Source organism: Diachasma alloeum, unplaced genomic scaffold, assembly GCF_001412515.2.
Source record: "Diachasma alloeum isolate Michigan unplaced genomic scaffold, Dall2.0 Dall_scaffold_00371, whole genome shotgun sequence".
Taxonomy (NCBI): domain Eukaryota; kingdom Metazoa; phylum Arthropoda; class Insecta; order Hymenoptera; family Braconidae; genus Diachasma; species Diachasma alloeum.
In genome coordinates this window covers 1,300,159-1,319,546 of record NW_021680510.1, presented here as the reverse complement: position 1 = coordinate 1,319,546, position 19,388 = coordinate 1,300,159, and the positions used below count along the sequence as shown (strand labels likewise).

Genomic DNA, 19,388 nt, shown 5'->3' with positions numbered 1-19,388 from the left:
TCGAGAGCCCTTGGGATATACCTGCTGTCTAACTGTTTGTGCAGCTTAAGAGTCAGACGAAATTTGCATATCGTTAGAATTATTTTTTGATGCTTCACACATATGCAGTAATTGAAAATTTTTTTGAGATCAACTAATATACGAGTGGAATGTCCAGGCCTCTCTGAAGTTTGCTAGTTCAATGATGATGGAACAACCAGAATGTTGTAGTCAAAATGATTCTATAAATAATTATACACGGTTAGAAATTTCTTAAATTTTCACTCACAGCGTCATCTCAATTTTCGATGTTGTGAGGTTGAATTCAACTTGAAATGGAAGTATTAAGTAAATTTCTCATTCATCTTGAAAATTCAAGGAAATTCGGTTTTTCATGTCAAACAATCATTGATTTTTCAATAAAAGCTTGAATTTTCAAACGCATCGTGAAAATTAAACATCACATACAATTTAATCCTAGACTGGTCACCATGCAAGGGAATTGCCGGTACATTCTAATGAAAAGTCGATTGAACTTAACACCCAAAAAAATTTTATCGCTAAAGAAATTGGATGGGCAATTCTCAAGAAATTGAAGAGTTTATCTTTCCCCCCTTTCTTGTATAATACTCGTTTATTAATTGAAATTCAAATCTTCCGCTTATTGATGTATCGAATGATATTTGAAAATTGCGGAATTATTACGCAGAAATTTGAACGAAAAATTGTGATGGATTCTTATAGGTTCATTGGATGGTGATCCTGAGACGAGGGACAGTCAGACGGAGAACAAGAGTCCTGATGGTGGGGCGGGGGGTGGTAGTGGTGACGGGGGTGCTGGCTCTAAGAGGCGGGGGCCCAGGACTACTATTAAGGCGAAACAATTGGAGATACTCAAGACTGCGTTCTCGGCGACGCCGAAACCTACAAGACATATTAGGGAACAACTGGCCAAGGAGACTGGTCTGCCAATGAGAGTGATACAGGTATAGTTAATAAAAAAAACATTCAACCGAGGGGCTACGTAGTCCATAATTGAGTGACACCATGAATTCGAAATGAAGTCGGTTTCGAATGATTTCAGTGACTTGGAAAAAAATTATTTTGGTGATTTCGAGCATCATTGCCTAAAAATTTACGCGAAGAATAGTGATTTCTGTGAATTAGTAGCGATGCATCGCAATTACACTAAACAACGTAATTTTTACGTAATTTCCAAGGTATTTTTTCCACAACTTTTTTCTCCGCATGTAACACGTTCTTTTGCATAGGTCTCTTATTTCTGCGGTTACCACCCGCCTGAAATCCGTCCGCCCGCCTGTAATTATTTTGGTAATTATTTTGATGAACAGTCCACTTACAATTGTTCTGATCAAATTTGAATTAGGTGGGCCTGATCTTATAGACTGAGGTCCGTCCGCTTCGAATTACAGTGGAACCTCCATAACTGCACACCTCCCGGGGTTTGGGTTCTCGGAATTTGCACTTATGAAAGGACCCTTCTTCGCCAGCGAAAGAGCGAGAGCGCTGAGTTAGAAAGAGATGCGTGTAGTTTCATGGATAACCACACACAGCGAAGTACCGGGCAAACAGAATAATATTGCGCACAGTCCTCGCGCATTGTACATAGAGAGCGGAAGAGGTTAGAGAGAGAACGAGCATAAAGGGGAATTGTAGTGGTGGGGGAACACTTCCCCTCGTGTGGTGGGACAGCGTGCACTTACGTAGGTGAGCAGTTACGGAGATCCCACTGTACACTGATAGAACAGATTAGTTATTGTTAACGAATGGATTTTGGTTGGAGGTTAGGGTCTATTCGGTCTCACCAAATGTTCAGTCGTTAATAGTTAACGAATGTATATTTGAGGAACCTTGTTTGACTTGACTTTCGCCATTCAAGTGAACCATTCGTTAATTATTAACGAACATTCATTTGGTCATATTCAACTCTACCATTCGTTATTAGTTAACGAATCTCGTTTGGAATAAATGAATCATTCTATCAGTGTATGGGGATCAGGTAGGCATGATGTCACCCTGAGCTCAGGCTGCCTGAATGGAGTTTGATCTGATTCGGATCCAGTCCACCTAATCTCAATTTTAATAATCCTTCTGCAAAATTCGACTTTTTAGTATCAAATGTGGCGGAAGGGGGGGAATATATACAGTATCACCAATATATAGTAAAAGTGTCATCAAAGTTATACACAACTTATCGTGAATGCACCAAGTTTCCATTTATCAGTGTTATTGTTATTACCATCACCTTTATTATCAATTGATGATGTAAATAAAAATTAATTGAATAAATATTAATCTTCGGAACATACGGGAAAATTTTCAAAATCATAAATAATTCCAAAGTTAACGAATACTGAGTCATGTAGGCAATATGAAGTCTCCTTGACAGTAGTAGGGCGATAGTCTAGTGGTTTACTGGCCAATTCCTGGTCACACTAAACTACAAAAAACGCCACAGGCGCATCATAGTACCTGCCAATTATCACAAAACTAAAAATTATTTTAAAAAACAAAACCACATTGTTGAGAAGCGAAGCGTGTGAAGCCGTATGTATTCTCCGTTATGAATTTATATCCATTTTATCTACGTTTCATCATGTTTATCCCGTAGACACTAAGACCAACATTATTGACACACTCTGCAATTATAAACTTTGGCTAAATAAACATGTTTAAAAAGACAAAAATAGTCTAGTGGTTAGGGCATAGGATTAGTAATCGTAGGGTCCCCGATTCGATCCCCTCCATCGGTAAAAATAATAACGTTTTTTCAGCGGCAATTGCGTTAGGAATTCATTAAAAGGGGCGATTGACAGCGAAACAAGTAAATTATCTTTTGTTTTGAATTAATCATCGTGGATAATTATTATTGATACCGGTGGACAGATCATCCGGTTCGTATGCACTTGGCTTAATTAAGTTCAGATCAATTCGCTCTGATCAAATCCGGATTGGTCAGGGGCGTTACATGTTTGATCAAGTCTTGATCCGTTAACTTCATCAAAACCGGATCCGTGGGCAGGTCTTACCTGATCCGGACTTGATCAGGACCTGACCGAAATTTCCACTCGGAAAGCCGAGTTCTGCCAATCACTGAACTGGAGCTGAAAATTTGGTCTCACTCGTATCGAAACATACTATTTCAGAAACCTCCGTTTGAAAACAAGGTGCCTCAGATCAGTTGATATGAACGCGGGAGTGGTACTCATACCGAGGGGTTAGTCACTTAGGAAATCACTGGACCACTCGACTGGAAATCAAGGAAGAAATCACTGAAAATCAAGTGATTTCCATTTTCGGTAGTGATTTCTATAGATTTCAGGAAATCATCGGAAATCAATAGAAATCATGAAGAAATGAAGTGATTTCCGAAATCATTCGAAATCATCGATAAGTGTAAAATCGAAATTGTTTTTGCCATTTTAATTCTACAATTTTTATTATGGTATCGGTGCGTTCGAAATTAACTAATCCCGAAATGCGACGCTATGAAGTTTTTGACATCTTTACGTATTGTAACGTCATGTAGAAAACTACCACTATCGACAGATGCCTCACTCTGGTCCCGAAATCATGATTTCTCCAGTGATTTCTTGAAATCAAGAAATGATTGGAATCTACTAGAAATCGTGGAAATCACAAGAAATCCAAAGAAATCATGATTTCTAATGTTGATTGAGAAATCACAAAAATCATTCGCGAAATCACAGGAATCAACAGAAAATCACAGAAAATCATCTGATTCTGGAAATCACTGAGTCACTCGGTTGAGGAGTGACCAGCCCCTCGACCCATACACATGTAGCTAGAAGTTTCAAATGAATGTTGAAAAATAGAGGAGGTTTGAGAATCCTGTGGGGTTCGATTTTTAAAAATTTTTGACATTAAAGAAGGTTTTTGTTGTTGTCTTGTTCCCAGGTTTGGTTTCAAAACAAAAGAAGTAAAGAGCGTAGGCTGAAGCAATTAACGACAATGGGTAGAAGTCCTTTCTTCAATGGCTCGAGAAAAATGAGGGGCTTTCCGCTCAACCTAAATCACGGGGCGTTGGGAGGCGAAGATGGACCACCACCGGGTTTTCCGTACTTCCCTGGCGAGAAATTCGCTGACTTCCCTTATGGTGGTCCAGTTGCCTTTCACCATGAGTTTTTCGGAGCGCATCCACCACCACATCCGCATGGACCACCGTTTCCTGGCCCAGGAAACCCTGGTAAGTTCATCAAGACAATTAAATTTTGTAAACACCACGGACTGAATTCGTTTTCTTCACGAAAAAATCATATTTTCAATACTAAAAACATAAAGAGAGCAACTTTAAATCTTGCATTTTGTGATAAAAAAATTGCAATCAGAAAATTTCTTTTGCATTATTCGGTGAAACTACAAAGGTCCCTTCGCCACGGGTAATTTTCTCTAGATAATACTTTCCTCTACATAAAACCATAATTTGCACAATTTTTAACGTGAAACAGAACAATATTTCGATACAGAACAGGTTTTAATCATTATAAATAATCAACATAGACCAATTACCAGTCATTGAACAAGTTTCAATCATTCATCATTATCACAACTATCAGCGCAGAATAATATTGTAGTTCTGTTCAACGGTCGCAGAATTATGCTAATTCTTTTCACACTTCATTTTCTCCATTTTAAATGATTAACCCTCTGATGCCGATGAGATTGTTCCGATGAGCGCGTGCTCCCTTCTCCGGCGCTTCTTGTGGCGTCTCATGGCTGATTGGCATTAGAAGGTTAATATAGTGACTTCCAATTAATATTTGATATAAACAATCAAAGTAGGATGAGACGAATTGATTGATACTGTTTTAGAGCGCGGAGAAAGTGTGTTTAAGCCCATCAGGGAATTTCTTGGAATGTAAACTCTTTAGTAAGGACTTGATCTTCAAGGGAAATTCCTTATCAGACATTTTCAATGGAGGAAAACAGTTTGGGAACTGTTGGTGATGAGCTTCTAAACCATTCAATGGCGGAATAATCTCGGTTAACTAGGAAAATAATAAGGCCAGACGAGTCAACAAATTTTCGACGTGTTATTTCTCAAGTGCATGTCTGAATTCGGCAGGTTGAATATAGAGTTAGTCCCTATGGATTTCCGGAAAAATTCTAACTATCTTAATTCATTGCATTCTCATAAGTTATTGAATTTTTATATTCTCATGTGTTGTTGATGCAGGCAACAATAACTGCTTGAATCAAATCAGTAGGGAAGTGGTAAACTGGTATAAGTCGATTTTGACTATTGGCCAGTTTTCAATAAATATCTCGGAATCTAAGGGAAATGACTAAATTGTTGTAATTTCCTTTTTTGTAGCTCTCAATTTGCTCTACAAAAAAGGTTGTGACAAAAGTTTTGCTATTTCCCTTAGATTTTGAGATATTCATTGAAAACTGAGAAATAGTCAAAATCGACTTATACCGGTTTACTGCTTCACTACTGAAATAAGGAATGCTTTCACAAAATTTTCATTTTTTTAGAGTTGAATATTGCAGAAACTATGTAGTATAACATTTTACAAAAAATTCACCGTCTTCGGAATTTATCAATCTATCACGGATTAGTTTTTTAAGAACATCGTAAGAACCGTTTTCTCATAAGATGGGAAAATCAAGTTCGGTAGGACTCATAATTCCCGTTTGGCCTATGCCTTGCGTGTTAAAAGCTCGTATTTCATTATTTATCTCTTAAACTGTGCAGTACAACTAGTTAGCATTTTTTTCAATAGCTGGGGACTATTATAAACATTATCTATGGAAAACATGGGGACAATCTTGAGAAATGCGTGTTTTCTAGGGATATATGCCGTAAGTCGACTGAGCTCTTACACTGATGGACTGATTGATTTATTCTAAACGAGATTCGCTAACTATTAACGAATTGTAGAGTTGAATTTGACCAAATAAATATTCGTTAATAGTTCACTTGAAAAGTGAAAATTGAGTCAAACAAGGCTTCTCAAATGTGCATTTGTTAACTATTAACAAATGAACATTTGGTGAGACCGACTAGACGCTCGTCTCCAACCAAATTCATTTGTTAACAAATAATTAATCCTTTCTATCAGTGTAATTGGGTTTCCGAAGAATACCTTCATATAACGAAATTTTTCGTAGTAATACCACTAGTGCTTCAAAATTATCGAATATTTTCCGATAGCTTCGTTGCCTAGGAACGATTGTGTCAAATTTTGCAGGTTTAAAATCTCGAGTGCGAATCACGAGGGATTTTTCTGCAAAATTGCCACACTCGTTCCTAGGCAGGGAAGCTTGAGGAAAATATCCAATTAATTTTGAAGTACGAGTGGTATTAGACGGATTATTTTTCCACTCGGATTTCGGCCAAGCAGAGTGCAGTGAACAGCATCCGGATACATTTACACAGCCATACATTTACAACCCACTTTTTTGTTTATCCGTCACACAGAATATTAAACGTGAAATGCGTTGAAGGATGAGAAACATTTGAAAAGCTACTAGTAAATTTCTGTCGGAAATTGTTTAGAAATTTCCGAAATAAAACTGACAGCCTCAAATACTGCGCTCTGATTGGCTGAAATCCGAGTGAGAAAAATAATCATAATAATCTTTTTTATAGCTTTTAATTAGCTCTGCAAAAGGGATTTGTTTACATCCTAGCTTAATATCTATCGGTGAAATGGTCGTTCCTATCGACGATCCTCGAGCATCATCGGGAACCTTCGGTTCAACGGTCAGACGGTCACGAAAACCTCGCAAATTGGTAGCTAATCAGCATTACCCTAGTACAAATTTCATGGCGCAAAAACTTCGCGGCGTGAGTTGGCACGCGACATTCAATGTTATAGGCATAGGTTTTTTGGCCCAATATCGCAGAATTTCGATCAATTTCTACTAAAGTAGTAGAATCAATGTGTCGCTCAAAGTATATCACCCAGAGTGGTAGTCTCTCTACGTCTAGAATCCTTAGTAATTCAACGGGTTTAACAGAATACGTTAACGACAAGTACACTGAGAAAAAAATCTATTCTTGCCGAATATTCGTTTACTTGACAGAAGCATTTATTTTTTCAGTACCCTATTTCTCCAGTCGATGCATTTCCAGGCAATTCTCATTAAGTTTCAATTATAACAATTATATAGCTCTAGAGGATGATTATATTAGTTATGATCCTGACTGAACTCCTTCAATAATTATCAACATTAAAAAATTAATCGAAATTCTTCCCTGTAGAAAATAAGAAATTTTGGAAAAATGGATAATCATTGGAGTTAATCCAAGGTCAAGTGAAACATAGTCATCTTCTAGAGCAACATGATTGTCATAATTTACATTTCCAAGTAAATCAAACGATATTCGTTATTCAACAAATTAATATTAACTACAACCAACTCAGTGTAAATAGAATTTGACGTGCACGTGCTCAGTAAAAATACCTCCCAAATCCACCCTAAATTTATCAGTACATCAAACAAGGTTACAATTTTGCTATTGGTCTTAGATTCTGAGATAGGGGGAGCCGGGGCATGACGGGGTACCTAAGAGAGGGAGGACCATTTCAGTTCATCCTTCATGACAAAATTACTTTTTTTTGACTCACATTTGGCCCCTGAAATGGTCAATTTGCGTCGGCAATATTTAACGTTTGTCGGCACAACGGGGTACTCATTAAAAATTGTAAAAATTCGAAGAGCGATTTTCCCTTAGTTTTGACAGTTGACTGTCTGAAATACTACAAAAGAAGGGTTGCGAATCAATACAGAGGTTGAGATGTTATAATGTTACTCAATGAAAGATTGAGATTTTTTTTCGTCGGAATGCTTTCGAGTGCTCCCAGACGACTTTTAAACTTCTGAGCATATCTGCCATCTTCTCGTGGGTCTTAAAAAATTCTATAGGAGTTATGCTTTCCATTAACTTATCCATGGTTGGACGAAGACCATAAACTGATTTTGACAAGTGTTAACAGTTGATTCTCAAATAAAATTATTTCTATGAAATTTTCTAAATTTTTGAAGAAAAAAGTACCCCATTGTGTCCCGGTTATTCCCTATGATGGAAAATATCATCTACCAGGCGGGAATATGATTTGTTGCATGGAATTGGGCTTTGTACCATAGTGAGGAATAATTTCCAGTAACAAAACAAACGATTTTTTTCTCATTTTTTCGATTTTTCCATTAATTTTTTCGATCTTCCCAGTGCTGCAAACATCTTGAAAACTTCAAATTGGATTACTCTAAGCACTATATTCTGGAACTAGTCCAAAACAAAGATTTTGAAAAATTTTGACATTTTTCTAGGTACCCCATCGTGCCCCGGCTACCCCGTCATGCCCCGGCTCCCCCTAGTGATGGAAAACTGACCAATAGTTAAAATCAACTTGAACCGTCTTACCACTTCGCTGCTGAAATTACTCATGAATTAGAGAATTTCACATTTTACATTCTGAATGAAGTGATTTTAGCAGATAAAAGCTTTTTCGAGGATCCTCTCTGAGCCATACATTCGAACATCTTTGTGAAATAGTCTGCAGTTAGTGTCATTTAATAGATCAGGGGAGACTGGGGCAAAATGAGATAGAGTTTTGCGTTTATTTCCTAGTGTCATTGTGCCCCTGGCTCCCTTATCAATTGATTTAGTTCGAGGATAGTGCAAAGTTTTATATTTATTTCGATATGAAGACCCAATTTTTAGTTTACCCAAGCCCCTGAATTTCGGAGATGTGAACAAGACCCGATGTAATCTGATGACAGTTCCCAATCTGTTTGTAACAGGTTTGGATCCAGCCAGTATAGCAGGAATGGCGGCGGCAGCAGCAGTGGCAGGTGAATATCCACCTCCAGGAGCTGCTGGTGGTCCTCCCGAATTCCTGACAGGGCCTCCAGGTCAAGGACCTCAACCAACCTCAGGTGGAAGCCCTGGAGAGTTCCTAGCGCCGTCAGGTAATTAATAAAAAGTCATTTAAAATCGATCGTGAATTGTTATTCGACTGTCTCGATCCTTTATTATCCTTTCAGGCTATGAACCATAAACGATAAATTTACTAAACGTGAGGGTAACTTGTGCCGAAACTAAAATTTACACTGCATTCAAAAAAAGAAAAATCCCGGTGAACATGAATGATTGCGCTCAATATTGCGTCTAATTTGTCCATAAAGGAAAATTATTTTTTACCGACTTTGTTTGGGAAAATTTCACTTCCATTCATCCCCATGTATTTTTTCATTGAATTATACCCAAGAAAAGACGTACTGATTCAAGTCGACGTCGGCTTGATTCTACTCGATTTTCGATTTGATTCAAAAGCCGAGTGATGTGGACTACACCGATCCGGATTCCGGGTCTGATATAAATCGAAAACTGACTTGTTTCAAGTAGGAAAGTGTCATGTCGACAGCGGTTTTAATCAAGCCGCAAAATTGACTTGAATTAACCCGAAAAATCGGCTTCCATTAAACCGAAAAGTCGACTTGAATTAAGCGGAAAAATGGGCTTGACTCAAACCAAAAAGTTGGCTTGAATCAAACTAAAAAATTGGCTTAAATCAAACCGAAAAATCGACCTGAATCAAGACGAATTCAGTCTGAGTCAAGTCGAAAACTCGATGTGAATCAGACCGATATTGCGATTTGCATCCGTCCGAATCCGATTTGATTCATGTCGTCAATTTGACATGAAACAAGTTGATTCCCGACATGATTCAGTTCGAGTGGATTCAGACCGATTTCTTTGGGTGTACATTTCACTCTACGAGTACCTTTCTTACAGTAAAATTTGCCACGATTTTCTAGGTAATTTTTATACAACTTTTCTCTCCGTGGATATTTTCCGCGAACAGCAGCGCTGAATAACAATTGATTGTCTTAATTACCTTGCACAGTAAAAAATGCGGTGTGGATTTCCTGGAATACCGATTGGTGTTGAATTGTCAAAAACGGTGTTGACTCAGTGGGACACCGACTACACAAAATTTTTTACAGTGTGAGGTAATTAAAAATTAGGGAAAATTCATTTTTTTTGGTCATGCAAATAGTTATTTGAAGCCAACTTTTCTACCATCATCCTTTTTTCCGTGTAAACACCAGTTATAAAACATTCGAAAAAATATCGTGAAAATCAATTTATCAACAACTCAATTACCGGAGGAAAAAAGTCATCGGTCTCGTCGAAATAAAAAGCATGCACTAAAGACATCGTGGAATGAGATGAGTCAATTTCCCGTGAAAATTAGTTTACGGAGAATATCTGACAACTCAAGAGAGGTAGGAAATTCTCACAGATCTTTTCTACAGCTCTTACTGCGTTTTACAGAAGAGGCCCTCATAAAAATTCGTGTGCTAGCAGAAGAATTGATTTATGCCAAGCTGATTCATCTGGAACAAATCAATACCCGGAATTTCCACAGAGAATCTGCAATTGGATTCTTGCCTCGAACACTTTGTTTGGCATAAAAATCGTTTTCCAATTTCTATCCCTCTTGTCTCCATCTCATCTATATTTTCATCTCAACTTATCTCGTTTTGATCCAGTACTTCTCCATGGATTTTTCCATTCTCATCGAGAAATACGTCGTTTGCAATGGAATCATAATTTTACACTTCCAATAATTACAAACTCGCCTCGTCCTTACGCAATTTGCACCGCGTCTCCACAAATCGGGAAAAATCTCCAAGAAAAATCATGTGATCACTCGCACATAAACGTGTGTCGGAATACCTATTTCGGAAATTTTTAGGGAAAGTTGGGAAAAATTACGAGGTCAAAGATGAATATACCCTTTTTATTCCCAAATTAAATTTCATTTAAATGGAAGGAGGAGTGATACACGGCGAAAAAAAAACAAAAAAAAATTTCCGTGCTAGCAGTCGAATGGATTTTACTACGTCCAAAAAAAATCACCGGCAGGAATTTTTCCAGTCGAGTCCTAGATAAATTCCTGTATTTCACAACAAAATTACCAGCGCTAACACCTCAATTTTGCCGAATCCTTCGAAAAAAAGAAGCAAATACTATAAAAGAAAAACGAGAAGCAAATACTACAAAAATTGATGTTGGCAAAAAAACGGATTTATTTCATCGGACCCGAAAAAATTCCGGTGCCAGCCAGTGATGCCGTCAGAGGCGAGCGAAAAAAGACGAGCACTGTTAGAAAAAAAATTAAATTTCATGGACAGTTGACTACTAATTTTCAGAACAGTGACATTGACTGCGATTTAGGGCGAAAAAATCATGAAATTTAAGGTTTCACTGAAAATTCAGTGAAATTCCAGAATTTTAAGCAGCGTAAAGACGAGAATTCCTCAATTTATTTGAATTCCAACTCTGATATAAATATTCAGTGCCAAATTACATTGAATTTTCAGTGAAATCTGAAATTTCATGATATTTACCGGAATTTTCTGGTTTCTTATTCATTTTTAGGAAAAACTGGAACTGAAATTTACAGTTCTCCTTGATTTTTCAACGAAATTCTGCGGCTTTAATGAGGAATTTAGTTGAAATTTCAGGGGTAATTAAATTCGATAAAAATTCTCAAAAGTGTACCGGAAATGTCAGACAAAAATTTTTAACAGTGAGACGAGACACTCTTTCGACTCTCGACGAGACGAGAGAACAAATATCTCTCGTCTCGCGGCATCACTAGTGCCGGCATCGGTAATTTTACTATGATTTTTTCGCGTCGAGTCTGAGGAAAATTCCTGCATTTCACAACCAAATTTTCGATGCTGACACCTGAATTTTTTCGAATCCGTCGCAGTGAACCGATTTTACTCTATTCCACAATAATTTTTCTTGTATTTTCTTCTCTATGTATCTGTGAGTTTCAGCGGAGAAAGTATGTTGAGAAGGATAAATTTCGTGACTTACCTAAGTAATTTTATGCCACTCATGCCTGAAACCGGCTTGATTACACACTCGACGCTTCGCGTCTCGTGTCTAATTCAGCCGGTTTCAGGCTTCGTGACATAAAATTTTGTTCAGTACTTATGGGGAAATTTCGTCCTTAACGTGTGTGGTTACATCACTCGCCTTCGGCTCATGCTGTAAACCCCACACACGTTAAAGACGATATTGCCCCACACGTACTGAAATATACTATTATATGATACGTGCGTGTAACCGCATGGGTTTCAGTTGACTAAAGTCAACTGGAAAGTAGCGGGTTTCGAGCGCCTACCCACACTCAACTAAAACCCGAAATAACGCATGACGCGCATGCGCATCACCTATTCAAGAGAATAACAAGGAAGGAAATCTAACCTCCGAATAGTGAATACATGGAATGACTGAAAAATGAAAAGGAGATTTTCGAAGCAGATAAAATGAGCCAAAATCGTATAATTCCTGATAGTGATGAAGAGTTAGGCAGTGAGGAGGATTTATTTACTGATGAGGAGGAGTTGATTGGTGATGTGTATCATATTTTTGTATCATATTTTTTTATAATTATAACTTTTTTTTTTGCGAATTCTTAACGATTTTTAAAAATTGTATTTTGTAATTATTATAATTAATTTTTTTCAATTAAAAATACTTTACAAATTTTTTGAACTACATATTTAATGAATATAATTAATTTTTCTTCAGAAGTTCCGCATAATTTTTCAATCACACTTTTTTATAATTACTTTTTTAAATAAATGTGATCTTTTTTCTTCAGTGGGGGGGGGGCTTCGCCCCGCTACCGGGGGCTTCGTCCCCTGGACCCCCCTTTTCTCGTGGGGGGCTTTGCCCCCCACACCCCCCACTCGGCCCCCCCACCACCCCCAAGATTCATCACGCACTTATCATATAAAATAGTATACGCAATGCGTGCGGACAGCAGGCGGGATCACCTGTGGAGTAACCGCCTGCTTTCCGCACTAGTTGCATAATGTACTATTTTTGCCATTGGCCCCACTTGTAAACGGGAATATGCCAAATTGGAATTATCTTTTAAGATGTTTCGTGTGTAGACCACCGGGAGGTGAAACGTAAGGGGAGTCTTATTGTTCTCGAGCCCTGATTCAATCGCTGACCACGAAATTTTCCAATTGTCAAGTTATTATTTAAGTCTGCATTTGAACATTTTTTGAATATTGATTTTATTTATCAGATTGATTGATTTTTCTCATCATCTAAAGGTGTGTAATAATTTTTATCGGGTGTTATTCTAATTATTGAAATAATATTAAAATGCGTCTGGAGTTAGTAAACCTGTCGAGTGTTTTCTCTCTCTCAGTTCCATGGTCCAACCCATACCTTTCCCATGATGCTCACTGATATTCGAATCACGCGCCCGCGCGTGAGGGCGTAATTACCCCGAAACGCATAATTTTCCGAATCATTTGTTCAAATAACTTTCTTGTGAAATCTGAAGAAAATCTGAAACTTATACGTGTTCTCAAGAAAGATTTAATTTATCATCCACTAGTTTTTCCTCAATTATTCATTATTTTTTTGGGCGCCATGGCAATTGCCCTAATTGAGAGTGAGGTAACCTCGGAGGTTATAGCTGGAGGGGTTACCAAAAAAACACAAATTTCATTATTTTTCTTCTTACAACTGAGATCTGAAGACAATGTGCAAGAATTCTCAATGATGCAGCATACCTAGAAATTTCTCTCATGCATTTTCCAATTTTTTTTCAGCATTTTGACTTTTAACCGAAACACCTTAGGTGATCGCGCTTTTCCAGAATCTCACATACTCGCTCTACAGTGGCGCCCTATAGATTGCGTATGGTTTAGCGGGGATTCCCTCACGATGCGACCACTTAAAGGCTAAATTTACGTTTTGGCTCATAATTTTTCCGCACTGACCACTTTTCCTCGTCCGGGGATTGGTATTGGCTCTTCCCCAAACTCGTAAAAGTGACAATCATTATGAAAAAATAGCGTTCACAATTACTGCCATGGGGTTATTTTACTCGCGCGGTTGGCCAGTCCTTGCCTTCGGCTGGGACGCCAACTTCACGCGAGTAAAAAATCCCATGGCACTCGCCTTGAAATATAATAACATCCGAATTTTTACTAATCTTTCTTGAAAATTCGCGTGAAAAACAAAAATTCTTCGAAATGGCCATATGCCACACAATTACGATTAAATTTTTTTCACTAAGCATGTGAAAAACTGTTTGCTCACACAAAAAACGACGAGTGTGCGTCAGCCCTTGTGTAGTATATTTTACCCCTCATTTTGGGGTATTTTATGCTCTATTCAAGTGGGTTTGATTTACGCCAGAAAATGATGCGTCATTCCCACATGGGGATAAAATACACTGAGCAAAGGTTGATTTCTACTCATCAATTTTTGTTGTTTGTTGGGGTTATCGACGCATCAATTGCTAAGTTATAGCGACGGCGCGGGACTCTTTTTTGCTGTTAGAAGCTCACGACAATTTCCTCTGTAACTTGTAGGTTACGATGTTATGACAGTATTTCAAGTGAATCATCAGTATTTTTTTCAAAAACATGCTTATTCAGCCAAAATTTTTTACATGTGTTGATAGCATTTATGTTCTTAGTGTCTATGGAAAAAACGGGAAAAAACTTAGATTAAATAATGTTTATGAAGATACATATGGGCTTTGCAGGGTTATCCGAGTATCGTTTAGAGTTTGGTACAAACCACATTATAGACTCAACCATTTTCAAACATCAAATTTGTCAATCAAATTGCGAGAGAAAAATTTGAAAAAAAGTATGAATATTCAGCGTGATTCAAATTACGTTGTGTACAGATCTATCTTTCGTCAACATTCGTTGTTTATAAATAAATAATTGAAATTGTTTAAACTTTCAGAAACTCTATTTTTTAGGCATAAAATCGATTTCTATGGTGGAAAATTGATTATTTATAAATTATTTATAAAAAATGTTCTTAATTAAAAAAAATTTCAATTTTTTAATTATTGTATTCATCTTCCTCTAACAGTCAACTTCCTAATTTTTTTCAGATTTTTAAAATGTTTTTTAACAGTTAAATATCGAGATTCAAATGCAGACATGTAAAGTTCAAATAATAAAATCATTGTAAAATGTCCGGAAACAGAGTTGAATAGGGCTCAAATGAAAGTTCTGATGTTCGACTACAAAAGTACAAAACCATTCCATTGGACAAAAAATAGCCAAAGTACTTGGATATCCTTAAGTTAATAGCAATATGAATCCCGTCCTATTTGAGGACATTTGTCAAGGATATATAAGTACTTCGTTCAAGTTAGCAACTTTCTTTCAAGGAAGATTTCAGTACTGCTAAAAATCTTGCAATCCCCATACTTTTTCGAATTTTCCACTGTTGTATAATTTTTTTCGGGAATTTTTTCCATGAATGCTTCTTTGTGCGGACCGTTGCCAGACGCCAGGAACGCGCGGCTTCAAACCACCCAATATGGCCGTCGTACCAATCCATTTCATTGTTTGCAACTATCTACCCGGAAACTTATGCTTTTAATGTAATTTTTCTGTAACGGAGAATGATTTTTTACCCAACGTGTTACGGAAAAATTAGACGCAATATAGAGCAATCACTCACGTTCACTGGGATAATTTTTGATAGAATGCAAGGTCTCGCACTTTCTTCCCGATAAGGTGAAAAAGTACTGAAAATCAAGTTCGCTCCACGATTACTTGACTCATTCGCCGATTTTTCTCCAACTTTTTCCTCCGTGTGGTCATGTAGGGAAGGGTGTGCCTGTACCGCCCACCTAAGGGGAAATGCCAGTTTTATATTTTATATTTCAACTTGAGTATAAAAAACGTTTTCTGTGAGACTTCTTTAACTATTGAACTCGTTATTCTCGAAGTGTAGACGCCTAATTCTCCTTAGAATCCACAAACTTGATCGAAAATAAAAGAGAGAGTCTATTGAGCGGTATTACCCGCCGTCGGGTAATACCGCTCGGCACGATTCCAATGCCGCCAATAGGGTTTTGCGTGTATCGCTCGCGCCGCAACCTAACGTGTACTCGAGTGCTGTCGAGCAACTACGTGGCCGATCCTATGAGCGGTATTACCGGCTCCGCTCGGCGTCAACAAAATTGTTGATAATTATTGACATGAGTGGAGTTTTGAGTTCGAATTGGTCTCAAATTATGCGTGAAAGTACCACGAATCGAATAACCACAGTTTAATATGAGAATTCAGCGTTTGAACCTATCAAAAACCTTAATTACAAGTCCACAAATTTCGCACTGTAAAGACCTCAAAACTTCGTTACGTGTTTTTTCATATTTAAAGTGGTAAATAAAGTGAAATTTTTCCGACAATCACATCCTGTCATCAAATTCTTCATGATCAGGAACAGAAAGAAATTTTCAAGTTGATGGTTGTGGAGAAAATCGGGTGAGCGGTATTACCCGCTGAGGGGTACAGGCACACCCTCCCCTACCTTACCCACTCGACCACACACCCGGCATCAATTTTTGCGTTCATGAAATTGTCCCATTTTTTTCAATCATCTCTATGAAATGTGTGAATAACTGAAACCCAAGCGTGCAAACGTTCGGATTACAGTTGAATTGATAACGGAATATCTCTCGATAATCCGATTGTCATTTTTTCCCATTTTTTCCCTCACTCCTATTCAATTCACTTCTTTTATTCAAATCGTTACCACCGCACTCTTTCTATTTTGTCCTCAGGTGGCGGACAGGGTAATCCCAGTGGGGGCGCAAATTGTGGCGGTCCTGGTGGCGGTGGAGGCGGAGGTGGCGGTGGTTTTCCCGAGCAACACCAGATGCAGAACGAGGGCCTCGTCTGGTAGAACGAGTTTACGTTTAATTAATCATGTGGCCTCTTCTTTTGCTACCAAACCCGACGTTGCACGTACCATCTGAAACCACTCGTAAGCGTCCAGATGATAATTTAAATAAAATAAAACAAAGTAAATAAATTTTAAATGGAATAAGGAGTGTTAGACAATTGAGTCTAAAAACTATAAAAGTGAATTCGTCCCGGTAAAACAAGTTTTACATTTTTGTTTTGTATTATATAAAATTATTGCAATTTTTATTGATTTTATTGATTAATATTATTACCTATTTACTGATGATTTATTTCAGTCAGTTGTGACGAAAATAATTCGTAGTTATTTGATATTATTTTATTAATCGTCACAGGTACTTGGCAATATTCATTATTATTATTGTATTAATGAAAAAGAAATTATTATGATTGTGTATAAAATCAGATGAATGAAATCCCTGATCGTGTAATATGTACCCCCCCCCCTTGTTGATTATAATTAATCGTTAATTATGGCGACATTCTGTAGATAAAATGAAAAATCAATCGCTTTGTCTCGCACGTGCAATAATTGTGAAAATTGCACGAGGGATGAGAGATAAACTAAAAATCTAAAGATTTACACTGACACACAGACACGCATGAATTTAACTCAGTAATGAGGATAAAAAGAACATTGTACTAATTGTCATTTTAATTATAAATACTAAAAAGTTTTAATGATAGGACGTGTAACGAGTAACTGTTGAGACGGCTATCGATGTAAATATTAAAATATATGGCAGATATAATTGATTATTTGGGGAGAGCAAGGGAGTTTGTGAATGGAGAAAGAATAAAGAATTATATATATTGAAAACAAATGAATGGATATTCGCTCTGTTTGTGTTGGATGGTGAGCTATTGCCACTGATGCATCTTCGATTATAAATATTATTATAATAAACCACCTCGTATTTCCGTATTCTCTTGTCGAGTTTTCTTATTCCTGAATTCCAATTTTAGTGGATGAAATGAATGGGTCTTGATTACTGGTGGATTATCTCGAAAAGGAGGGGTCATAAGCGCAAATGAAAGTTGAAGAATCTTTTTTTTTAGGAGAAAATTTCTAATAAAACAAGTAGTTGACCGCCCCTATATTGCAGAAGGCATGTGACTGTTACTTTATGTGTTATTTGTATTTTAATTTTTTATTTCTATCAATTCCATTGGTAAGGTAAACTGCCCAGTAGATGGACGCTTAAGAAAACCGCCCAGTAGATGGACGTTTGCTTTTTAGCAATTGAAAAAAAAATGATCGAAAAAAAATCGTCACTCAGGGGTTAAGAATCACAACAGTTAGTGAAAATTCAAAGCAACAATTCACATTTCAGTATTTTTTTGCGTAATTTCCTATCCAAAAGTAGCTCGTCCATTTATAGGGCAGTGTTCATCTACTGGGTAGTTTACTCTAGTAAGCTTCCGAATGGGCCCATAGCAATTCCCTTTTTCAATTTACAGGAGAAACTATTTTCTCACGTCACATTCCTATCCCGATTTTTCCTCAAGTTATTGTGCGAACAAAGAATCAATCATGTAATTTTTTAGATATTGACCAATATAGTTTTATACAGACAGTTAAATATCTCTGGAACTACTGAACCGATGTCGCTCAGCCAAAATACCAACCTTTGGTAGTATGGGAGCTACAATGATACCAAATTTCAACCTTCTATCTCAATTTCTTGTCGAGTTATCGCGCGTAAAATGAATTTTGGGAAAAAATGGAAAATTGGCAATATCTCGAAAACTTTGTATGAACGGGTATATATATTTTGACTGATCTAGGTAGAAGACATCGCGACGAGTATTAAAAAAAAATGCAATCGGTCAAGTAGTTTTTGAAATATTGACTAATATAGTTTTATACAAAAAGTTGAATATCTCAGGAACGACCGATCGGGCTGAAATTGTGCATCAAACTTGAGCTTAATAGTACCTAGTATGGGTCAAAATCTCATGATCATATCAATGATTTTTTCCGTATTAATGTTATATTTTCTAAAAAGTGATAACCCAAAAACCGAACTATCAGACCCGGACATACAGACATTTTCTAAAAACATCATTTCTTCACGTTTCATACCATTCTACATCATTTCCAGGCAAAATTAGAGAATGTCAAAATCCGACGAATACCATGCTTTCATTCGGAAGCAAAAGTTATTCGAACATTTTCTTCTGAAAATATTCGATTTCTAGAGAATAAAAAGAACAGATTGAATAGATTGTCTCTATTGTAAGATTTTATATTACATTATAGTTGAATCAAAATAGTACACTGAGAGCAAATTTCTAATATCTGAAACATATGTATTTACATGAGACAAGTAATTTTTCTTCAATCGCTTAATTCTGCTAGGCATCTCAACTAGTGATGCCGTAAGCCACGACAAGCCAAAAATTACGTATTTAATGTCTTGTCTTGTAATTTCAGGATTTTTCTCTTGTCTTGTCTGATTCCAATTGGCAAGAGAAAATTCGTCTCTTGTCTTGTCGGATATGAGCAAGTGAAAAACAACTCTTGCCTTGTCATGTGTTCTCTTGTGAACCTCGACAATTTTATTTTTCAATTCCGTGAGATTAATAAGTTGAGTTTTCCGCGTTTAGCTCGTAATTAC

The 19,388-nt window shown here is 37.1% G+C and overlaps 1 protein-coding gene across 4 annotated transcripts in view; it reads left to right on the top strand.

The window, feature by feature from the left end:
• Nucleotides 1–17,591, top strand: part of LOC107041670 (LIM/homeobox protein Lhx5) — a 55,055-nt gene extending 37,464 nt beyond the window's left edge. For 3 of the 4 annotated variants that reach the window (XM_015262319.1, XM_015262317.1, XM_015262316.1), the window contains exons 5-8: nucleotides 724–965; nucleotides 3,919–4,207; nucleotides 8,755–8,943; nucleotides 16,626–17,591. In XM_015262319.1, coding sequence (XP_015117805.1) covers nucleotides 724–965; nucleotides 3,919–4,207; nucleotides 8,755–8,943; nucleotides 16,626–16,747 — 842 coding nt within the window. In that variant the 3' untranslated portion in view covers nucleotides 16,748–17,591. The remainder of the gene's footprint in view (nucleotides 1–723; nucleotides 966–3,918; nucleotides 4,208–8,754; nucleotides 8,944–16,625) is intronic. The other variant, XM_015262318.1, reaches the window with a different exon arrangement.
• Nucleotides 17,592–19,388: the final 1,797 nt, after the last annotated feature.